General features: G+C 41.6%; 2 protein-coding genes across 4 annotated transcripts in view; one reads left to right on the top strand and one right to left on the bottom strand.

Moving 5' to 3' along the window:
* The first annotated feature begins 107 nt into the window (after positions 1 to 107).
* ACTR1A (actin related protein 1A) lies at positions 108 to 18,626 on the top strand. The gene is made up of 11 exons (XM_020790813.3): positions 108 to 241; positions 5,021 to 5,085; positions 5,546 to 5,621; positions 6,767 to 6,892; positions 8,704 to 8,828; positions 9,663 to 9,879; positions 11,697 to 11,789; positions 12,278 to 12,452; positions 13,165 to 13,226; positions 13,833 to 13,873; positions 14,560 to 18,626. Exons 1-11 carry the CDS (start codon positions 194 to 196, stop codon positions 14,660 to 14,662), a joined length of 1,131 nt encoding a protein of 376 aa, XP_020646472.1. The 5' UTR covers positions 108 to 193; the 3' UTR covers positions 14,663 to 18,626.
* Positions 18,627 to 20,205: 1,579 nt separating this feature from the next.
* SLC68A1 (solute carrier family 68 member 1) overlaps positions 20,206 to 24,754 on the bottom strand; it is an 18,775-nt gene continuing 14,226 nt past the window's right edge. For all 3 annotated transcript variants that reach the window (XM_072995626.2, XM_072995625.2, XM_078389453.1), the window contains 2 exons: positions 23,741 to 23,934; positions 20,206 to 22,376 (listed from right to left, as the gene is read on the bottom strand). In XM_072995626.2, coding sequence (XP_072851727.1) covers positions 22,132 to 22,376; positions 23,741 to 23,934 — 439 coding nt within the window. In that variant the 3' untranslated portion in view covers positions 20,206 to 22,131. The remainder of the gene's footprint in view (positions 22,377 to 23,740; positions 23,935 to 24,754) is intronic.

Genomic DNA, 24,754 nt, shown 5'->3' with positions numbered 1-24,754 from the left:
TCAATAGCCGCCTTCCTCTTTTCCTCTCGGAGCGGGAACTCCGGGGACCGACTGGGCGGGGTTTCGTCTGTCCCTCGTAGACTCGCTTTCCCGGCATGCCCCGTTCTCCGCCTCAAGCATGCGCTCCGCAGCCTAAGCGTGTCGCTAGCCTGGCTGTGACTGAGGCGGTGGAGGCGGCGCACGGGCGCTCGCCATGGAGTCTTACGATGTGATCGCGAACCAGCCGGTGGTCATTGATAACGTGAGTCCGGCCCTTGACTGGGGCTCCCCGAGTGGGTCGTGTGAGGAGGGGGGGTGGGGGAAGGGGAGTGTCGCTTTGATATCTTAGGGGTCCTTTGATCCCGTGCATAAACTGGCCCATAAATGTCACAGTCGGGGAGGTTTTTCCCTTTCCCGTTTCATTCGTGCATCGTCCACCTGCTGCCCGAACCTGGTCTTTGTTGTCTCCTTCGTGATCACCCACCCCGCGCTTTCATTGGCTGAATCGCTTGCCGCTCAGCCGCAGGGGAAAGCGCAGTGGAGGGAATTGTATACACCTCGAACTCTTTCGTTTCCCGATTGGGTGTTCCCGCTGCCACTCATTGGTCGTTCGCTAACTGCGTTTCACGATTTAGTTTGGCCTGCCTTTGTGAAACTCGTGGGCGATGATTGGCTCTTGAACTTAGTTGTCGGGTCTTCTTGACCCTTAATTTTTGCGTTGCTCGCCATGATTGGCTGTTTTTGGAGAGGCGGGGGAAGGTGTGTCTCCGCGGTCTGCGCCGGGTAGCTGCGGGTTCTGTGTGCCCCGCCTGCCTTAGAGATGACTCAATAGCTTCTTGCCTATTCTCTTGGCGTGCAGTTCTTTCCATAAAAGCCCCCGCGGGACGTTGCCCGCCCTTTCCCAGAATGAGGCGCTGTTCTGCATTTCGCAGGGTGCTTTCCTGAACCCCTTGTCAACAATATTTGGTCGACTTTTCCCCCGGCAGCTGTTTGGTGGCCCTTTATATAATCCCGGGAGTGGAAGTTCCTTTCCCCTCCTGGCACATGCTTTGGGGCGACGGCTCCCAGGGTTCCTCGTTAGGGGCTGTGCTGGCGCGGGCTGCTGGTAGTTGCAGGCCAACCACGATGACTCTGCCTACATGTGAGGCAACGGTAATAAAAAAGGCTGCTACTGCATGCCTAATGTCCTCTTCTGCTTCTGGGATGTTACACGCGTTTTCCAAAATGAATTTGCACATTGCACCTGGAAAGATTTCCAGGTATACAATTGTTTAATTATTATTATTTATTCGACTATTATACCACCCATCTGGCTGAAAGGCCACTCTGGGCGGTTTATAACACAATTGACAAGTTATGTGTCCTTTATAGATCGCTTATGTTGTAGGGTACATGGGTTTAGTTCCTTGTCCCAGCTTTGTAAAGCCTAGTGTTAGACCCTTCCCCCCCCCTCCCCGAACCTTAGTGAATTTCAGTGAGATTCAAGACAGCTCCATTTAGGACAGTTGTAGCTTTCACAAATATGCCATATTTATGGGATGAAACCCAGTGTGCTTCACTGAGGGTGGAGGATGGTTAGCCTTGCAAGGATGTCTGCAGATTTGAAGATATCCACTGCCCTTGCAGAAAAGTAACTAGGTAGACCAGCCTGCAGTGTTGCCAAGTGAGTGGAATATTTGAGTGGCAGCAGAGAGTACCACATATGGACTAGCCTGCCGATGTCCAAGCTGGGAATTCAGATTAGAGAAGAAAATCAGCAAGACATCTGTGGAGTTGCCTTGGAGTGCAGGTCTTTTGAGTTTAGTTTCATCTCTGTGTACTCCCTGTGTTTGCTTGTTAGGTGTGCATCTAGAACCAGCATTGCTCCTCCCGTAAGTAAGGAGGTGCCTTTGCCCTGCTTTTAGTGTGTCCCAGTTGTGCCTCTTCCAGCCACAGTTATCCAGATCTTAATCACCTTCCATTCAGATTTTGGCAGAACACTCTATATGAAGCTGCCCTTGAATAGGCTCCAAAACTACAGCTACCCTGTTTCCCCGAAAATAAGACAGGGTCTTAAATTAATTTTTGCTCAAAAAAAAGCATTAGGGCTTATTTCATTTATTATTTATTTTATTTTATTGGATTTCTACCCTGCCCATCTAAACCAAAGGTCTACTTTTTAGTGGATGTTTTATTTTTTCATGCACAATAATCTACATTTATTCACATACAGTTATGTCATCTTCTGGTTGCTGCACAATGGTGGAGGGCGGGGTTTCACTTAACTGGGGCTTATTTTTGGGGTAGGGCTTATATTATGAGTATCCTGAAAAATCAAATGAGGGTTTATTTTCAGGTTAGGTCTTATTTTAGGGGAAAGAGGGTATTGCAAAAAAGCAGCAGCCAGATTGCTTTTTGTCTTTGTTGATAGTATTTCACTAGTGTGGTCTGGCAACCAAGTGCACTCCCTTGCAGTTTGTTTCTGGGCATAGTTCTTTTCTAGGTGCTGGTTCCTACCTCTAAAGCCTTAAATGCTTTGAGGTCAAAATATCTGAAAAACCATATCCTCTTATATGAACTTACTTGTTGTCTAAAATCTGTTTCGAAGACACTGCCATTATGTCCCATGACTAAGAGAGACTGAGTTGGTTGGTACATGGGATAATATTGTTACAGTATTGGCCTAAATCCAGTTATTAGTCCCAAATGTAATACAGTTGTGCCTCGCTAGACGATGATAATTCGTTCCACTGAAATCGCTGTTTAGCAAAATCATTGTCTAGCGAAAAGCATTTCCCCATTGGAATGCATTGAAACCTGTTTAATGTGTTCCAATGGGGAAGAATCGTCGTTGTCTAGCGAAGATTGGCCATAGGAAAGCCGCTTTGCGAACCGCCGATCAGCTGTTTAAATCGCTGTCTTGCGAAGCTTAGGTCCCGAAAACACCTGTTTGTGAACGCGGAGGGAGCTGTCAAAATCATCGTCTAGCGAAAATCGGTTTGCAAAGCAGGGACCAAACATTGTCCAGCAAAACTCCCCCATAGGAATCACTATTTTGCAAATCACTATAGCGAAAAAACTGTCATGCGGGGTAACTGTCTAGCGAGGCACCACTGTAGAACCTTTGAATCAGTGAGAAAACTATGTCAACACTTTCATTGATTCAGTGGGTCTACAGTACATTAGTACCTAATTTCATAGTCTTCAAATGCAATGGGTTATAGTTCCCACAATCCTATTGCTAGAGCGCTAAATTGGGAAAGGATTAAAATGCTTTTGCAGCCTCAGATTTAGGTGCTAGATGGACTGAATGCTTATTTTTCTGTTTACTCCATTTGGTCTTTAGCAGTACACAGAGTTTTTCTTTTTATTACCTTTTTGGTAGCGTGTTGGCTTTACCTATGGATGAAGCTCATTCAAGATGTTCTAGAATTTTGGGAAGAAATGGGCTGTTTTTCTTATTGTTATTCTGTGTTAACAGTACACCTGCATCCTCACTACAAAAGCATGCTTGGAAGCCAATTAAAATTATTGTTGTATTTGCGAAGGCTTTCACGACCAGGATCTAACAGTTGTTTTGGGTTTTTCGGGCTCTTTGGCCGTGTTCTGAAGGTTGTTCTTCCTAGCATTTTGCCGGTCTCTGTGGCCGGCATCTTCAGAGGACAGGAGTAGCACTCTGTGCTCTGGTCTGTGCCCCCTAATCAAATAACCTCAAAATCGGACTAGACAAAGTGCAGCTTATGGTCCCCTGAAGTTTTTAGAAGACCCAAGTTGCCCAAATCCTCTCTGGAAAAATATTGGCTTCAGAATACAGTACATTTGCTGCTTATACTACTCCAGGGGTAGCAATTTTGCAAGTGCTTCTTGACAACCCTAACCTGGAAGTGGACATCCAGCTACTTCCTTTTAAATTATTCTGCCTCCTTTTTTCTTAGTTAATTTTATGGGGGAGGGGGGCTAGCATATTCCATTCTGGATCTTCAGGGGAGAAAATTAGCCCTGGCATAAACAGGATATGCCTGCTAACAGGATATGTCAGCTAATAAATGAAAATACAAGCCAGTGTGATGCGACTTTTGGAGACTTTTGGATGAGGACTCAGGAGACCGGGGTGGGGGTGGAGTAAAATCTCTGCTCAGCCATGGCAAGTCCCTGGGGGTACATGGGTATGATAAGCACCTCCTTAAACATATCACTGACCTCAGATGTTCTACTAGAGTTACCATAAGTCAGAAATGCCTTTATAACACAACAGTAAGGTAGGGCATAATTTTGAAAGTAAAGGACCTATCAACCTTGCTAAACCTAAGCATCAGTGAAACTTGGCCAGTGCATGAGTAAACGTTACCTGGAAATTCTCTCCATGTTGCCAGAAAAGTGAGGTAGAACAAATAAATATTGCCAAGACATGTGAGAGCACCATTTTTCAGTGATGTCCTCATTTATCTTTAATGGCAGTACACTTCTGGCACTGCAAGAGGAAGAATGGAGTAGGAATTGAGTAACAAATTTTTTAAAATGGAGGAACAAGCCCTTGCTCTGTGCTTTTTTTAAAAAAATACTGCTTTAACATGTATTTGTTTAAATTCTGACAAGGATTAACAAGCCTCTTTCTTTTAAATATCAAAGAAATATGATCTGCTTTCTTGGTATCTTTAGGTGCTGCAACTTGTTTGTATTTGGTGAAAAGCCCCTTGTGTGCCTTGTTAAGTGGCTAGCATAGTTTCTCAAATGTTTTGATTTGAGAAGAAGCTTGTTGTGCATGAAATAACTCTTCTGCTTAGGAACTGCAAAGTTTAGGAGAAAATTGTGAAAGGAGATTTGCTCCATCTAGTGGCCTTACTCTTGTGCTGACATTACTAGCAATTTTTTTTTATTATGAGATTTATTTTGTGCAGTTGTTTGGAGGTTAATGGGATGGTTAGAAATAAGATCAGTTGTGCTAAGGGTAAGCTACTACTCCTGTTTTAATGTATTTTAACAGGCATAGTGCAGGGAACTGAGGTGTCTTGTGGTCAATATTGGCTGGTTAGATGATTATTTTCAATTCTTTTCTCCACAGGGTTCTGGTATGATTAAAGCTGGCTTTGCAGGTGATCAGATACCCAAGTATTGTTTTCCAAACTAGTAAGTACTGTACAGTGCTGATGCTGACGGAGGTTTTGATGCTGTGTAGATTGTGCATGAATCACAGTGTCTATATGTGGGGAACAGTAGTCTGTCAACCTATGTTGTGTCTGAGACTTGAAGCCACATGTTTTTATCACCATTCTGACTAGGCTAGTAATTTGCATGTGGTAGTACAGAATCCCTCAACATTACGGCCTCAACAATTTCTCTTGCAGATGTTTTGTTTGTTTGTTTTTAATATTTGGGGTATTATTCAAATGGCAAGCAAACTGCACCTCTGTCATTCACTTAATTCATGACAAAGAAAAGCAGATTTTCTCTTAATTGTTCCAGTTTTCAAGGACTAGATCTTACTAGGCAGCTTCTAAATTGTCTGTCACCACTAGTGCTTGGAACAATTTGACCAGTGCCTTGTGTTGTGACTGCAAAGCTCCTTTTTTTTCACAATCTCTTCCAGTGTGGGCAGACCAAAGCATGTCCGTGTTATGGCTGGAGCTTTGGAAGGTGACATCTTCATTGGACCGAAAGCAGAGGTAAGGCTGCCATCTTACTTGGATCCTATGTGTTTTCTTCAAGGTATCAGGAATAGGAAGCCTATGTTTTCTATCTAGTTCAAGCTTATTCTCACATCTTATTTATATATAATTTTGGACAGCAAGACCAGGACTGAGCAACTATCTTAGATACAGTATATGGATTATATTGCAAGGATTTTGAGTTCTTGGGAGCTTTCAGCAAATCTGAATGTCTTGTTTATGCAGACCAAATGCCCACAGTATGTGTATGCTTATTTAATTGCCAGTTATTCTAGATGGACATAGTGCCTCATTTCTGCTACTAGTATAATTTTCAATGGAAGGCCATTGCTCCACTGTATAGGGCAGGTTCAGAATCATGTGGCCCTTCAGATGGTACTGGACTGCAGCTACTAGTGGCTCTAGCCAGCATAACCAGTGAGGAAAGATGTTGGAGTTGCAGCCCATCCTTATATGAAAAGCTACACATTGCTCACCCCTGCTGTAACGTTTGGACAATCAGTCAAGAAATTGAATTATGTTAAGATTAATCACTGAATGTTTTTGTTTGCCACATTCCAGACCTGGACAAATAAATTACTTGGGTCTGCATTTACAGCAAAAAGTTGCTTTTAGGGCACAAATCATGAATCCTAATACATTTCAGCATGCTGACCGAATCTTTCTACATAGTGCTTTATCATTCTGAACTTTGAGTAGTCAAAATAAAGGGAGGGTTATAATGATGATTATTTGCATATTTGATTCATTGTTTCCTACTGGGAGAGAAGAATATGTCATTAACTGGATCTTCCTTCTCTGCCAACAATCCTCTTCTCCTGCTGGCTAGGGAGGTGTCCCTTCTATATGAAGAATGTAAGATTTCTGTATGGTTCCCAGGGATCAAGGTAGGGTACAGACCCTCTGTATCCTACCTTGATCTCTGGGATCCATACAGAAATGCACCCTGCATTCAAACAGAGGGCTTCTAGAGATCAAGGATGATGAAAATAATGGAAAAACATGGGGCAGTTACAAATGGAAGACAGATGGAAGATACTGTTATCTGCCCCAGAATTGGGGCAGAGCAATCACATGATAAAAGCCTTATCTGGAAGCTGTCATTACCTTAACTTCCTACCTTGTTGAATGACTTTGACTAGGAACACAGGGGTCTTCTTTCCATTCGCTACCCTATGGAGCATGGCATCGTAAAGGATTGGAATGACATGGAACGCATTTGGCAGTATGTGTACTCCAAAGACCAGCTCCAGACCTTTTCTGAAGAGGTGAGCTGACTCTCTGCCCTGAATCTCAAAACAGAAAACAACAGAGGCTTCCCTATTTGGGGTACCTGCTTTGTAGGCTTTGTTGTTCTTTATGCCTTTTTTCTTCCATCAAGAAACCCTTTTTATTACATACCATCCTGCCTGTGTTGGGGCTAGACCTGTGAAGGGTCAAGTGGTGGCACCTCCCTCATTCCCCCTTTTTGGATTCCTGCAGGCTGTGCTTTGCTCCTTCAAATGAAATCAGAAGTGACTGGGAGTAACTTCCCATTTTCCCAAAGTGCTGTTTTTGGGCAAGGGAGGTATGCCTTGTTCTATTTTATTTTGCTTTATTTTTTGAGAATACTACCCTCCCCCAGACATGATTCTGTATTTGGGGCCAGCCTTTCTTTTGCTTATAGAAGAGCCTCGTGGCGCAGGAGTTAAACTGCTGTACTGCAGCCAAAACTGTGCTCACAGACTGGGGTTTCTATCCCAGGTAGCCGGCTCAAGGTTGACTCAGCCTTCTATCCTTCCAAGGTTAGTAAAATGAGTACCCATCTTGCTGGGGGTGGGGCAATGTGTAGTCTGCATAATTAACTTGTAAACTGCCCAGAGAGTGCTTTAAGCACTATGGGGCGGTATATAAGCAGCACGCTTTGCTTTTTTTGCTTTGATGGGGGGCAGGGGCTCTGAAAGCCACACAAAAGGCCTTGCCTGGCCACATGCAGTCCATAGAACACTCAGCTCCCATTCTGCTGCTGTACATACAAATTGGTTTACTCTCACTTGTCAGTTAACAAGTGACACACATGAGGGACAGTTCACAGAATCAAAACTTTTGAACAAATCAAATTGAACAAAAATAACTGCGAAGTTGCTTAGCTTGCAACCCTGTGTTTGAACAGAAGTCATTCTCCTTTGCACTCTGTATTTCAAGCAGTTTTGCTGGACTGCTACCACTTTTCACTGGGAGCACTTGATAGAAGCATGTTGCACTAACAGGTTCTGCCTTCTGAAAGTGCAAATTCTAGAAGTTTATTGTGAGTCTTAATTTCACTAGTTTCCCTTTGTTTTCTACATAGCATAAAGCAGGAAATTCCAGTGGTGGTTTGCTTGGGCAGCTTTTCCATAGGCCTTCACTTACAGGTAGAGTGGTGCCCTCTCTCATCACTTGCTCCTTTTGGTGGCAGGGGGGAACACCAAGCCTGTGAAAGCTCACTTCCAAGGTCATAGAGGCACCTGGTGAACACCTTACAGCTGCTGATTTTTTGTTCATTGGCTGGTGCAAGACTGCTCTTCCCTTCTGCTGTGATGGTCCTTCTCAGAGAGGAGGAATGTAAAACTAATCATATGAGTCTACTTGGACTGGAATGTCACCTTTCTCAAACCTTGTGCCAAAACATGTGTTGGAGTGCAGACATCCTCAGCCCAAGACAGCACAGAAATTTCAGACTGATGCATCTGGAAAGGCACTGGGCAGGGGAGCGCAGTTCCATAATGTCTTTTTCTTCAGTGGCTTATATATGATCTACAGGTGGCTTCTGTGCTCAAGACTTTGCTTGTGTGATTTCAGATCAGTCTTCTGACAAGATTATTCTATCATGATATTTAATGGGCATTTCTTTGGTTTAATAGTTTGCCTTTATTCATTTTCTGTTTTATTCATTTTCCAAAGTCACAATCAAGGATGGAGGGATTTGCATGCATTGGCTAATATTTTTTATGTAAAAGTCATGGAGATAGCTTTTGTTTTTTGTGGGAGGACTGAGAAAATACCCATGAATCCTTGAAGAGTTCTGCCTAGCTGAGTCTTCTGTGTTTCTTGCTGCCAGCATCCTGTTCTCCTGACAGAGGCTCCGCTGAATCCACGTAAGAACCGTGAACGGGCAGCTGAAGTTTTCTTTGAAACTTTTAATGTGCCAGCCCTATTCATCTCAATGCAAGCTGTGCTTAGCCTGTGAGTACTTTTTATATACCCTCACATATATGCATTCTTGGATGACACTTTAGAGGAGTAAGAGGTTTTCTCAGTGACAGGCAGGGATGTAGATGATATTTCCCAGAATTTGACAGCAAACAAGGTCATTGGTCATGCTTGCAGTCGGTTTTGGGAAGTTGTATTATAAAAAAGTCAGTGTTCCTATCGTCTTAAGAAGTAGATCCTGCTGTGGACATGGGGATTTATTCCAAAGTAAGCAAGCAAGCACAGGATTACAATCTGAATTTCATAAAAGGCCTTTTCTTTAAAAGAAAGAAAGAAGAGTAAAGAAAAAAAGAAAGTCTGCCTTAATGACTAAATAGATGCCAAATACAATACAAATTGTCACTGTTATGTATCTATGTTAGCAGAGTGAATTCTTTCCTAAAATTTCTCCGTGGATTCTATTTCTTAGTCTACATTTTATTTTTCAGAGGCTGGAGAGACAATGTCCATTTATTACTTCCCTGTATATGCCATTCTTCTCTCTGAAGACATGCAAACAGTGCATAGTACAAAAACAATATGCATTTAACAGAGATAACAATGACACCCTTAACATAAATGATAAATGCAATAAAGTACAATAGTAATCATTCTCATTTGTTGTCCATCCTGATGAAGTATTATCCTCGGGTTTGTTTTTTTTAAAAATTGTTCTTAATTATACCTTAAAAATCAGAGTAAATTGGATTGTCCTGGAGAACTTCTTATCTTGGGATATGTGCCTGGGTATCCACCAGGTAACACTGATTTTCTGTTAAATTGAGCTCTCTGTGTGTGTTGTTCTGAACCATATTGTCTTTTCCATAGTTATGCGACAGGGCGAACCACAGGAGTAGTCTTGGACTCTGGAGATGGGGTCACACATGCAGTTCCTATTTATGAGGGGTTTGCCATGCCCCACTCCATCATGCGAATTGACATTGCTGGCCGCGACATATCCCGTTTTCTTCGTCTCTATCTCCGAAAGGAAGGTTATGATTTCCATACATCATCTGAGTTCGAGATTGTCAAAACTATAAAAGAGGTGCAGAGATATCCTTTTTCTTTCTCTTCATGTCTGAGGATGCTAAGCAGTAGAGAACAGAATGGGCTGCCACAACAGAGATAGCTCTCAGTGTAACATGTTGCTTCAGATGACAGGCTCAGCTGAGACTGCAGCTGTTGCTTCAAGATGAGCTTTGAGCGCTAATGCAAAATGTGTTTTCTTAACTCTGGGATACAGTAGTTACTTCCCATAGCACTAGGAACCATTTCTGAGAAGTAAAAAGCCTGTAAAGACAGTAAGAAAAATAACATGATACAACCTTAACCTTTTGGGTACTATATCTCCTCACAAAATTGGTGTGTGATTGCAGGCTTGAAACTCTCCTTTGTGTTAGAAACGAGACATGGGCCATTTGTATTCATATCTACTTCGGCAGGGAGATGGGACAGAGCGTCTCCCCTCTCAGCTGATCAGTGGACAGCTGCGCACACTGGCCAGGCTCATTCTGTGATTAGCGTGCTGACAGTGGAGCCAAGCGCTGCATGGCAAGCAGTGAGTTGGGCTGGCTGGTTCTGGAGGGAGGGAATGGGCCTCCGTATCCCCAGGGATATGAATAGGAATATCCTATGTCTATCAGAAACATCTGGTACGTAGAAAATTAGCCTATCTGAAGATCTCTATATTCTTTATGCTGATATGCTAGCTTTCTATGAGCAAGCACACAGGGAGGAATGAGGAAAACACCACAATGAGTTTCAGGAATACTTATATATATGTTGATTATCTACATTGGTAAGGTTTCTATACTATCTTTTTTGCAACAGTAACCAAAGCAACAGACAACAAATCTCCTACAGCAAATGGTAACATAAGAACATAAACTCAGCAATAAGATTACATTCAAGCTTTTTAAAAGTTTGTTTACTTCATTTATATCTCGCATTTCTTCTTTAAAAAGGAATACAAGGCAGCATATGACAGTTTAACAATATATGGAGAAACAAATGTTAAACCACTCAAACAACATGAAAACCATTAAAAGGCCATATTGGAAAAAGGCATCTTAATTTCTTTTTTAAAAACAGCAAGTTGGGCTCAGCTGAATTCTGAAGGGAGAGCATTCCCCAGTTTGGGAGAGAGAAAGACAGAGAACTGGTGTTCTTGACAAATGGCCCTTTACAAGGAATGCAGTCCTCTGCTGGCTTAGTCATGCAGATCTTAATAACTGGACAGTGCCCTGATAGGACAAGTTATTACATAAATAAGCAATGGTTGTGTTAACTAGGGATTATGGGAGTTGTTGTCCAACAGATCTGAAGGGTCCCACATTGGGGGAAATTGGCCCAGATCATGGACATAATTCTGTCATCACATAATTATCCCTGAGACTTTGCCTAATAGCCTGTAGTGCCAAACTGTCACCTAGCATGTAGCCACTGAGCTCACATAAAATGCCTGATTACAGAACTACTGTGACTATACAAAATAGAGGATATTCTCTTGTATCCTTTGTCTCACTGCCAGACAAAGCCCTGGAATGAAGACTGTTCCCTAAACACAGCCCTGTCTTGCATTCCACAAAGAAGGAGTTTCAATAATTTCAAAAGAGGTTTGGTCAGTTAAAGCTTTACCAGCCTTGAAATAACAGTCTGTGCCAGACCAGTTCAATAAGTATTGTACATTACTAGAGCTGGAATGATGACACTTTTCTGGCTTCAAAAGTGAAAGGTAAATGCTTTGTTGGATCACAAAGAGATGTTTAATATTGGGATTCCTTGCAATGTTTGATTCTAGTTCATCTTATAAAAAGATTAGTTTGTATGATTCTCTTCTTTTTACTGGTCTTCTCTCTACAGCGGGCTTGTTATCTGTCAATAAATCCACAGAAAGATGAGACATTAGAGACTGAAAAAGCTCAGTATTACCTTCCAGATGGAAGCACCATTGAGGTTTGTGAAGTCCTGTTTGTGAAGAAAATCTTATTAAATGATAGCTACAGCGGTAGCAGAAAAATGTTTGTTAAGACTATTAAACAGAAAAAAGAGCAACCAAAGGTACCCATATACCGTAAAGCATTTGTAAAGCAAGTGAGACTTGCAGTAACACAGATAGTTCACTGGACCTTTGAAGAAAGGGGAGTTGCACCCAACACAAGTAACATCCTTCTATATACTTTTCATATCACTACAAACTGTTACAGTATTGTTAGTTGATCTGAAATCCATCCAAAGCCAGGATTATGTTTGACTAGTTCCTTAGATATATGTTGTGTATGGGGACATTTGTTCTGGTGATCACTAACTATCTGACACTGTCAGCATTTTAAAATGACTCAAGGTTTCTTTTATAGAAACTTGAAGGTTGACCCACATGTGTTTTTTTTGTTCTGAGTGAACTGTGTTTTTTTGTTTTTTTGTTTGTTTTTGTTTTTTTGCAGATTGGCCCAGCCCGATTCCGGGCCCCTGAATTGCTGTTCCGGCCAGACTTGATTGGGGAGGAATGTGAAGGGCTGCATGAAGTACTGGTTTTTGCTATTCAGAAGTCTGATATGGACTTGAGACGAACACTCTTCTCCAATATTGTTCTTTCTGGAGGCTCAACATTATTCAAAGGTTACTTCTGCTGCCTTTTGGCTTCTATAGACGTGATGGATGTTCCAAGTTTAACTCTAGAATCCCTTTACTACTTCTTTCTTGAAGCAAAACTGTTAGTTTCTGTTTGCTTATTTAGAGAGATACAAAGCTTACGGGAGTGAGGACTGATAGAAATTATTTATGCGCTTTACTTCTCTAATGGGCAGGGCAGGGCAGTGAAGTTCCTACGGAAATGTTTATTTTAGTCCAGTTAAAGGAGTTATACAGAGGCTAACTATCTGGGGAATTAGCACAATAGCTCTACAATATAAAAAAACCTCCATTGTTGTGTTTTGTGTTACTTCTCTCTTGCTTGAATTTTGCAAACCAATTACATGCCACAGAATACTTTATGGCAGTCTTCCCCAATCTAGTAACCTCCAGATATGTTAAGGTACAGTGGCCATGCCAGCCGGAGACTACAGGATTTGCTGATTTGGGCTAGCTAGAGGGTACCATGGTGAGGAAGGTTGCCTTCACTTAAGAGTTGCAGTGCCATGAGGAAAAGACAGACTGGTGTATAAGCCAGAAGCTCTTTTACAAAACAGGCAGGGTAGGAGAGAAGTAGATGAGAAAATTCCACACATACCTTGAAAAACAAGGGACTTGTGGACACTGTCCCATCATTAGGCTAGTAAAGAAACAAAATCTTATCATGTTTTAAACTGAAATTGGTGGGTTTTTTTCCCAGGTTTTGGTGATAGGCTGCTGAGTGAAGTGAAGAAACTGGCCCCCAAAGATGTCAAAATCAGGGTAAGTTGTGCTTTGTCTAGCTTTTTGATCCATTTGATACAAAGTCAGCAGAATTCAGATATCCAGTCAACTACCCAGTTTCCCAGTGATGGATGTGTTTGCTCACTCTTGAAAACAATAGTTTCTGTTAATGGCCCTCTGTATGTTTATTGTTACTTATATCTTTGAGAGCAGATGTCATCAGTAAAGTGGACAGTGGACAGCAGAGAGCATTGGAATATTTGCTGTCTATGTTTTGTCCAATTTTTACCAAATTCTTCTCAGAATAATATGTTCCAGAGGGATAGCTTTAATAATCCATTGCTGCAAAACCAACCAATAGATTGGTGTAGCAAGGTTTCATGGGCCAGAGCCTACTTCCCTGAGTTCAGAATATGATTGCTTCCTCTAAGGTGGCTGCAGGCAGAGCAACACTCCTGTCGGCTTTAGAAAAGCACCTCCTCACTTGGTGGCCTGATGCTTTTGGATTGCAATTCATTTGGATGGAGTTCAACTGGGGTTGATAACAAGAGATGCCAAAGCTGCCAGGGATTAACTTTGTGAGCTTGGTGCATGGAGAAGGAATACTGTGTCCCCCTAACTGTATTTCTCTTTTCAATCCGCCAGATATCTGCTCCTCAAGAGAGATTATATTCTACATGGATTGGGTATGCACAGTAAATTCATTTTGTAGCAGAAATGTTAGTCTTGTCTGCTTTCTCCTGGGTCCTTCTAATTAAGATAAAATAAGTGACTTACAATCCTGGAAGAGAATCTGAGTTGTAGCCATGGACAGTTTTTGATCCATTGGATGGTTTGTTGCATATTACAGCCATCAAGTAGAGACCGGTGTGGAGGCTTTTCTTGGTACTGCGCTGGAAAAAGAGGTTGGAAAACATGTGGCACTGCAGGCCTTCTTTGACTACAGCTCCCATCAGTTCTTGCCAACCTAGCCAATTAAGAGGAATGCTGATTTACAGTCTGGCATCACATGGAAGACTGCATGATGGACTTCTGCTTCAGCAGTATGCACATGTATTCTGTGTGGACAGGAACAGGAAGCTGCTGCTCTAGCCCAGTAGCTTTTGTATATGCTTTCTTAAGGGAACCTTGCTCACAGTGATTTGTCTCTTGAGGAACCCCTGCAGATATACCACAGAGCTCTTTTATACCGTAGAAGAGTCAGAGTGTGTTTCTGGATGCACAGTTGATACCATAACAGTTTGCTGCCATTACATTGAGAAACCTAAAATGAGCCCCATTTTTCTCCAGAATGTAGTATAATGTGAAGAAGTGTCTGTGGGGGTGTCCCTTTTGACCATCTGTTTAACTTCCATGCTTTTTCTCTCCACAGAGGCTCCATCTTGGCATCGCTGGACACATTTAAGAAAATGTGGGTTTCCAAGAAAGAATACGAGGAAGACAGTTCCCGGGCCATCCACCGAAAAACCTTCTAGCCTGGGAGTGTTCTGGGGTCTCCTTGGAGATGTGTTCTTCTTCTCAACTCACTTTTCTGAGTCTGAGTGTCTGAGGAGCTCCCCGTTTATGTGTATGTGTATGAGTAGATGAGTGCCAGCATACCTGGGCCTTCCCAAAACAAAAGGGAATGCCAGGGTTTGGACTTGGCTGGTGATTGGTCTTGTGGGAGGCAGGTGAAAAATGGGAAGGAACCTGCTGGAAAGATCTGTTCCTTTTTCTCTTGGCTTGAGAACCTCTGGGAGTACATTTGGGTCACTGTCATATGGCTTTGAAACCAAGCAGCTGAAATGAGTGTGTGATAAACCAGTCAGTATTTGGATTCCAAAGGAGATGGTCTAAGAATATGGGTCAGATGGAAGATCTATTGTGGAAACTCTTGAGTACAGAACATGACTGTTGGCCAGTTTCTTCTCAGTTGCTCAGTGCATTTTGTTTTGTTGTTTAAGATGGCCAATTCATAGCTTCCCTACATAGTTTTAAAAAATAACACATGAAAGAGAATAAGCACATTTTGAGCTGTTACAAACCCATTTACTGTTGCTTGTATGTGTGTAGATTCTTAGGCTGATGTGTGAGAATTTGGACCTTGACAGGACAGTTAGAATTTTTAATTTTAGAAACTAGTTTGTAATGCATGTAATGTAGAACAGAAATGTCCTTCCTTTGTTCTATTCTAGACTGTCCTTGTCTTGGTATCTTGTACTGAGAGAGTCAGTTTTCGTTGAGTCAAGTGCCCAGGGGGACTCCAAAGAGTGTTAATGTCCCATTCTTTTCTCCCTTTGTCTGCCCTTGCCCCCATCCCCAATCTCCTGCATCTTCTAAAGGATTACAATATGAATTCTTTCTGAATGGTGAAGGCTTAACACCTACATCACAAACCCTGTCCCAACAAGCTTTTCAGTCATGCTTGCCAGGAAGTGGTGTAATTGTTTTTAAGGTTATATTATTTATTTGGGGGGTAATTAGGACCCAGGGTTAGTTCTTCCTTTCCCACCTCACTCTTTGGCCTACTACACTACATTTCTAATTCTTTAACACTAGCACTGACATTTTAACAACATTCTTATTTTGTACTGTTGGGTCAGCCCTGCAGTAATCCCAGCTCCTTGGAGTGGCTGTTTCAATGAAAGCACCCCATGGGGGAACAATAAACGGTGTTGGGATACTTCAAAAGTTGAGACGTGACCTCCAGAGGGGAGGTAATCATTCCAAGATTTTGTTAATCCTTTTTGACTGCTTCGCACTGTTACTGAAAGGGGAAAAAAATCTAGCTTGAACTGAGTTTGGTTTTTTGTTTTTGTTTTCTTGTCTTTTTTAATACATTCTGGTGCTTCTTGTTGTTAAATTATTTTTAACTGCTGCTGAGGACCAAATATTTCCCACTCTTGACTGCTTAAGTATTAGAAGATGAAACAGAAGGATACAAGCTTTGCATTTAATAATGAAAGAGAAACCAGTAGGAAGGAAGTGATGAGGGACTTGAGCTAACAAGATGGGAGGTGGGGCAAAGCATTGTCGTGTTTGCTACTGTCAGTATTTTTTTTAATGTGGTCCAATCATATTTATAAGCATTTGTTTGGCTCTTTTTAAGTCGTCATCTTTTTCAGGAAAAAAGATACTTTATGACTCAAAGAGACATTGCATTTTTTTTTCAGTATTTATACCAGCAGGAGCTGAGTCTGGCTTAAAGCTGGAACGATACAGTTCACGGCCCCTCCTGGAGAACAGAATGGTTGGATAGTTAAAATGCAGTCTGATCTTGGTTGCTCTGCAGCATTCCCACAGATTCACATATTTCAAATAAATTGTGAGCTAACAACTCTGATTGTATAAGCATTCCCTTGTCTCTTCCTATTACAAGAGCTAATGCTCTTTTGGAAGGAGCTCCTCTTTCATAGTAGCTTGTCAGGGGACGAAAGACAGCAAATATATCTGAGCTTAGTCAGAAAAATGTAGTTCTGTTTTGGATGTTTAGTTGTAGCTGGAGTTTAGAAGGATGCATGCTACTTTGTATGTAATCCCCCACCCCCACAAGGGTTGTCTTCCAGCTGAGTAGATGCATTCCACGGATGAGCACTGATAGGAATTTCAACAGTATTAAGTTATTTTTAGTTCTAAGCAAGATGGTCCAGTGAAAGGTTTTCCTAAACCGAAGTTTGGGACAATCTGTCCAGATAGCAAATGTTAAGGCAATGTTGGCAATGTGTTTGCATCAGTGTCTTATGACTTAACCAGCAAATGGTAGCAAAGAGCACTGTCTGGTTTCTGAGTTTGTTGGGGGAAATGGAATTGCTTGAAGCAGTGATAGTGGACATGAAGCTGCTTTGCAGTAATACTCTGTTAAGATAACATTTTGTTAAAGAAAATTTTCGTTTCTACCTGTCTTCTCCAACCGCATGCTTTACTTAAGTGTTTTGTGATGAACTGCCTGCTCCAGTGGTGGTTGTGGGTTTTTCAGGCTCTTTGGCCGTGTTCTGAAGGTTGTTCTTCCTAACGTTTCACCAGTCTCTGTGGCCGGCATCTTCAGAGGACTGGAGTAGGAGTTCTGTCTGTACTCTGGTGCAGTTTGTTTGGATAGTTGAGTACTGTATATCCAAACTGCACCAGAATACAGAAAGAGTTCTGACTACTGTCCTCTAAAGATGCCAGCCACAGAGACTGGCCAAATTAGGAAGAACAACCTTCAGAACATGGCCAAAGAGCCCGAAACACCCACAACAACCATCGGATCCCAGCCGTGAAAGCCTTTGAGAATACATACCTGCTCCAAGTTTCCTTAATCTTATTTATACATCCATCTGTGTCAGATAGCACTGCTAAGAGAGCACATTCTCCCTTCTAACTTTTGATGTCCAGTAGTTATGTTAGGATTCCTTTGTTAAACAAATCATTTAAATTTGTCACTTGAAGTGATCATTTCAATTTGCCTTTGAATGAATCCAGTGTCCACTGTTTTATATTGAGTCTGGGCCAAAATGTGGCTAGATGTAAAAGCCAGTTACACCTCTGAGTTGTGATCTTCACAAAGTAGTCCAGTTTAGCAACTCCTGTTGATCTTAAGTTACGGACTTTTGGCCCAGGCTCAAGCAAATATGCTTTTGCTGGGGCTTGAACAGGAGATGTGAATTTGCATGCAGGACATTTCTTTGCTTTGTCACACCATCCTCACTTGGCATTGGCCTGATGCTCAAGTACTTTGACCAAGAGTTGTAAGACAAAGTGCAATTTAAAGGCAAGAACCTGATCCATTACCAAGGGACTACATCTGAACACTAGCTTCTTCACTGGCTAGACTTCCATGCAGAGTGATCTAGGATGTTTTACAGAAGACTGTATGATTGGCATTCATCCATAGGTAAGGGAGAGAGATCCACACTTCTTGCCTTATGCTACAAGAATGTTATATTTTATTTTGAGCTGTCTAAGGTATGAAATGCATGCCCAGGACAGGCAGTTACTGTAGAGGCTTTGATTTCCATACAGAATAGAGCTGATAGACTTCATCTTAATTGCTTGCGGGTTAGGGAACCCTTAGGTTTAACAAAATGTGTAATGACAGTTGTTGGGAAATAGTAAAGAAAGAGGACCCAGTGCATGGTAAGTTGTACTGATAGAAGGAATGGCAAGCAACTACTAATTCTGTGTAGTCTGTGTCTAGAGCAGTGCATATGGGGATAGACGTCCACTGTGCAAAAATACCCAAATTATCTCTTGCATCCCTTTAAATTCTACCCAAATTATCTCTTGCGTCCATTTGAAGTCTGTATGACTTCATTGTTCTGACATCAGTTATCAGAAGCAGTAATGTTACATACTGAACAAATTGACAGGTGCTTTCTGTAATCCAGCATTGGTTCTATCATTCTGATGCTATACTTTGCGAATATGTTCAAAGCACTGTTGGGTGCTACCCAACGTACTTAAATAAAAGTTGTTAATATATTCTATGGTATCTGTTTAATGGGGTTGTAGAACTTTTTTCGTACTATGAACCTGAGTGGAACCACTTAGTTTGATCCTGAATATTGTGCCATTGCTCTAACAGTTACTACAGTCCACAGACATGACACTTGGTATAGTAGAATTTAGCTTCTTCTGATTAGCACTACACAGACAACCAAGTTTTCCACATTCCAGGCCCTCTATAAGCAAATATTAGTCAATAAACATGGGTTGCTAAAACAGGAATAGTAGTGGTGAACCAGAAACCCTTGTTACTGTAGCTGTTTCAGCTACAACAGAACCACGATCACTTCATCATACATCATAGACCAGCCACCTTGTTCTGGGTCAAATAAACCACTGTCTACAGGGCACAGAGTTTCTGTTTAATATCCTAGCTGTATATTTCGTCTTTCAGCCTTGTATCGCAAGTTCTTGGCCTCCTGCAGCCTTGTGCAGAAAACTGGTCGGTGTAATATTGTGTCTTTCTACCACAGTTTATCACAGCATGAAGGAGGATTTCCAAATAGGCTTGTAGACAAACTACTTGATTTTAGGCATTTAAGATGTGAGAGAAGCAGCTTAGATTTGGAATGGTGAGAAGAAATAGCCATGAGATGGGAAGGCATCTGATCTGTCAGTGAAAAGAAAATACAAAATGTTTTCTAAAATGTACTGGTAGGGTCACAGAGAAAAGCAGCACACTGCTGTTATGATTGGGGGGGAATTTAACACCCATAGTTAAACAAAATCCTAGTTTTAGGTTCTAGTGGTTTAAGCATCAGAGGTGTGGATTGGCAAGCATGTCCATTGTATTCGTAACAGCTACTAGTTTGTAAGTAGCTGGATATGTAGCACCTGCCATCAACTTTTAAGCCAGGGGTTCTTCAGCTAACTACCCTGTTTCCCTGAAAATAAGACCTGACCTGAAAATAAGCCCTAGTATGATTTTTCAGGATTTATTTAATTTATTTATTTATTGGACTTATATACCGCCCCATAGCGCTACAAGCACTCTCCGGATGTTCTTAATATAAGCCCTAGTTAAGTGAAAGCCCACCCTCCACCATTGTGCAGCAATCAGAATATGACATGACTGTATTTGAATAAACGTTAATGGTTGTACATGAAAAAATAAAGCATCCCCTGAAAATAAGCCCTAATGCATTTTTTGAGCAAAAATTAATATAAGACCCTATCTTATTTTCATGGAAACGTGGTACATTTCAAGGGCCTATTCTTCAAAGGGAAAAGATGGGCAATATCCTAGTAGGGAAATATAAATTGACAACATCAGAACTAACAATTCCATCCCTGTTGGGACAACAGGATAGGTGTTATGGACACATGCCAGTGGAGTGAGGACAGCAACTGACCTTGCCAGTTTTCTAAGCAGATCTTTCTGACTGGAGGTTTTCCAAAGGTAACAAGGTAACAGTTACTTCTATGAGCACCTAGTGTTGCTTAGGTCTTCTTAATACATAAGTAGGAGGATTTCAATGTCAAGCTAAATTAGTAGGTACAGCTGATGGTGATAATGTATATGTGAACCCTTGGAAAAGACCTTCCAAAAGAGCTCTTTAAAAATTACATTTAATGAGTGAGCAGAATATTACAATGTAGCTATCAACTGCGATAGAACCATTTAGAATGTAAACATTTTATTACCATTTCTTCTGCCTCCAAAGGCAACATTGGCAAGACTGTTGGCTGAACAAACTGGACGTCTAGCCTCCACCCTCCTGTGATTTCAGTATACAGAAGAACAGGCAATAACTCAATCCAAGGCATTCTGGATCATTTTTCCTGCTACAGCAGAGGTTGCAGACCACGAGCAAAGAACTTTGCCACATTTCTCCTTCCCAATTCTAAAGAAGTACTGTCTGAAACTTTTCCGTGATGGTAGCTGCAGAACTCATCTCAGTTCATTGCTGGCTGTGGATGGGATGTGATTTTGTTTCTTAGAAACAACTTAGTAGCTGGTTCTGGAATCACTACAAGGAAGCCTGCCATTTCCTCAGCTCATCTCACCAGTGACTTGCCAAAATGTAGTTTTAAAACAGCCAACACAGGGACTTGGGCTTACCCTTCTTGGATGGCCTAGATTAGCTGGAACTAATCAGCTAACTGATAAACCACCACCCCTCTGTTAGGCACAATTTAGCATGTCGCAAAATAATAATAAAATAAAATAAAAAATTGGATGATCAACACTTTCATACACATAACTTTGCTTTAGCCACTGAAGACTCTTCTGCCCTACTACACATTTCTCTGAAGAAGACAGTAGCTTTTTCAAGTAGCTCTGCACATTGTGAAACACGTTTTGAGGGCAGGTCAGGATCAAATCACCCTGTGTCCTATAGAATGAGGGAAAACTTGATGTCCTGTATAAATTGCGTCACACAGTGACCTATCAAGGTGCCCCTTGATAGGTCACTGTGTGACCCTTGAGCCCCTCCTGCTATTTCTAAGAATTAGCTTGTTTAGCAAGAAATCTAAGGTGATTTTCTTGTAAGAAAGGAGGCTGGTCTTTCATCTAGAAATTCAATAATTCTTGGAAATGTTTCAGATCATGTTTAATATATCCACCTGACAGTCTCAAAATTGGATGGGAGAATGACATTTGCGACTTCACCCACCCCTTCAGTGCAGATCTTTATGCTCCATTCACAGTGAACAAATGCAGTGCACTCATTGTGTTGAAAACAATTAGTAATTACAGTATGAGTTCCTTTTCCACAAAAGGTGAGTCTGTTTCACAAAAACTGTACCACGCTGTCCTGTTTGTTTTATAGGCCACCTTTCTCCTCAATAATACTTTCTTCTCAATAATACTTCTCAATAATACTTTCTTCTCCCCAATACTTTCTTCTCAATAAGGAGACCCAAGGAGGAATATCCCACATGGAGTATCAGTGACATTTTGGTTCTCTGACCTGTGTTCACATTTGAATCCCAACGCTGGTGATTATGGAGAGGTGTCTTTATTCCCATGCAAAGAGAAGGATTGATAAGGGAAGGGGGAGCCAACCCTGCACCCTTAGGCAAGACTATCTGTGAACAGTTTCAAAGGGTACATGGTACAAGGACCAAGATACAGCTCAGCTAAATACTCCTCACCAACTCAGAAAAAGTATGAATGGTCTGATACCTGGCTACTTCTCTCCAAAATAAGTTTCTCTGGAACCAAATAAATAGTGGCGGAATTACCTAGTCACTGCTGAGTGATTTTTAAAAAAAGGCAAGATGACTTCTGGGCCAAGTCTAACTGGTGATCAGAGATACGAGCTTTTAGATCCAGAAGAAATCTTCAAGGCCAATTTCTCCCATTGCAGGGAGCTGAACATGACTCAGAAGCTTCCACTGATTTTTCCTTCACCAATGCTAATCTGATTTTTATATATATATGTCACCTGCTCTTTTTTCCTTTTACTCTCCCAAGTTCTTCTGGAGTCAATCAAATATTCTAGCAGACACTGCTACCCACATGAAATTAAATGGTTTAGATTTCTTGGGATTTGTTTTCCGTCAGGGCTTGACGCTGAGATTTCACTGTCTGAAGGTGTCTGCCATGAAGGGTGAATTGCGACCAGCTGAGGAGTTGCAGTAATGCACATGTGATGGGAACAAAAACTAGGAGGTAAAAGCATCCCTGCCGTAGCATTGCTTCCCAGGTTGTGTTGGAAGCCTGCTTTGGTTGGGCACTCACTGTATTGCTCAGTGGATCCCGTTGAAAGATGTCATAACCTAGAACAACAGAAATTGTTAAGAGAACTGAAGACTGGCTTCCCTTTTAAGTTATGAGAATCAACAACATCTGATTCCACTTTCACCATCTCTGAAGTGCAAGAAAACTGTGATCATCTCCATTCAAAATGTCTTCATTGCTTCTCCCTACTACAGTAGCCACAAATACAAATCTTTAATTTCCATTCCTCATAGAGACAAATCTTAGTACAAGATGGTAGGTTTTGGGGTGGGCCATTGGCCTATAACTCTCAGAATACCTCAAACAACACAGCCCCAGTAGTAGTCACTTTGGCTAGAGTATTATAGGAATTCTGTTCCAAACAGATAACTAGAAATTTACTGCTTGTAAATTTCATTTTTAAGGCAGGACAGAGAGCCTTTTCTCCTATACTAAAACTGACTCATTTAGAAGTTACTTTGAAGTGATTTTTTCCATCATGAAATAAGAGACTGAAGTCTTTCCCCTAGAATAAAGTTCCAGTTCTTTCTAAGGCATCTATCAGTTGCTCTAGCTACAGTGGTGCCTTCGTTTTACGATTGGCCTGCATTACGATTACGAGACCATCGTTTTGCGATCGCAATTGCAATGGTCTAAATGGGGAAATTTCGCTTTGCGATGATCGGTTCCCTGCTTTGGGAACTGATTCTTCGCAAAATGATGTTTTTCTAAGCTGATCGGCGGTTTCAAAATGGCCACCGGGTAATTAAAATAGCTCCCCGCTGTGTTTAGGGACAGATTCCTCGCTATACAGGCAGCGAAAATGGCCGCCGTATGGAGGATCTTCGCTGGACAGTGAGTTTTTACCCCACTGGAACGCATTGAACAGGTTTCAATGCGTTTCAATGGGGTTTTTAATTTCGCTTTACAATGTTTTCGCTTAACGGTGATTTTCCTGGAACGGATTATCGTCGTTAAGCAAGGCACCACTGTCCTTGCCAATAGCTTAAAATGGCAAATTCACTTGATATGATGTACCTAACATGATGTTTAGACTAAGCAAGGAGCACTGCACTGCAGAGAAAAATTATTCCTTAATGTGATATTTGTGTTGCAGGAAAAGCTTTACAAAGTTAACTGTTCTGGTCTACCAAAATGCTGTAGCCAGCATGTTGATGTGGGTGAGACAGACAAACAAAGTAATGTTTCCAAGCTCTAACAGCAACAAAACTGTAAGTAGAACTCTAAGCATTTCTTATTGGGGTTGATTACAGACAACTACAGGGGGGAAATGCTGCTGCAGGGAAATTCAATTAAAAATAAATCAATGACTATTGTGCCACAGTACTAACAGCTTTCTAACAGACATTCCTGCCTTGGTTCTCATTCCACTGCTCAGTGAACTGCCCTGACCATCACTTACCAGTATAAGCACAGAGGAGCCAGGTACCAATCAAGGGGGCAAAGGTCTGGCCTGGTTTGGTTACCAAGGCAACCATGCCAAACAAGAGAGCTGAGGCAGCCTGCTTCCTCCGATTCAGCACCAAGTCTTCATCCACCAGGTCAGTGACCACCAAGTTGAGCAACTTGCATGTCCCTTCAGTGAACACGCGATTGCTGAGAACAATAGAGATGGGAGATTATGAGCAGGTTCAGGCATAGTGGGCACAGAACGAAGAGGAAACTGCTGCATGATATGCAGATAAACACTGGTTACATGAATGCAAGAGTACAGTTAAAATAATCTAGACCACCACATTAATTAAAACTCAGCTTGATGTTTTCCATTCACTGAGCTCGCTAGGGAGGGATGATGAGACCTGCATCCCCCATGTCCCATCATGGATAAGGTTACTTTGTGTATTCATGGTAAGACACCCCCCCCCCCAAAAGTAGGAATACAGAAAGAAACAGTGAAATGCCCCAGTACTGATCCTTTAAATTCTCAGGCAAATACCAACAGCACCCCATGTTGCCAAACCTTTAGCACGGTTACCACATTTCATTCAAAGTTCTGTTCCTCAAATTCATAAGTAATTTTTTTATTGTAAAACATGAGCTTTTTGGGATTCTTAACTCCCTTATGCCCACATATTGATTTTGCTCCTTCTTTGACTTGATAGTATGCATTTATTACTGAAGATGAAGGACTTACTAATGCCTCTGATCAATCTTCTCTGGATGAACAAAAAACAGATATCACAGCAGATTCAAACACCTGAGCCCATGGCTAGGAGTCAAGATTCTAGTCTAAACTTTGGCTCAATGACAATGATACCAAGTATCAAAAAAATGAAAAATATTGGAAAAAGCCACCAAAACATGGCTGAAGGCCACAACAAAAACCCCAAAATAATTAATTGGCCAAGAAACATTAGGATTTTCCAGCAAATAATGTATTTTTTTTTTTAAATTGTGGAATTTCATTTCTCTTTCA

The sequence above is a fragment of the Pogona vitticeps genome, chromosome 3, assembly GCF_051106095.1.
Source record: "Pogona vitticeps strain Pit_001003342236 chromosome 3, PviZW2.1, whole genome shotgun sequence".
In the NCBI taxonomy this organism is placed as follows: domain Eukaryota; kingdom Metazoa; phylum Chordata; class Lepidosauria; order Squamata; family Agamidae; genus Pogona; species Pogona vitticeps.
This window is presented reverse-complemented; position numbering and strand designations above follow the sequence as displayed.

Bases quoted from the DNA above. Each gene is read 5' to 3' on its own strand.
- ACTR1A (XM_020790813.3), top strand. From the start codon at position 194: ATGGAGTCTTACGATGTGATCGCGAACCAGCCGGTGGTCATTGATAAC. The intron at 5,086-5,545 runs GTAAGTACTGTA...AATCTCTTCCAG, and splicing joins AAGTATTGTTTTCCAAACTA to TGTGGGCAGACCAAAGCATG. The intron at 13,874-14,559 runs GTATGCACAGTA...TTCTCTCCACAG, and splicing joins TTATATTCTACATGGATTGG to AGGCTCCATCTTGGCATCGC.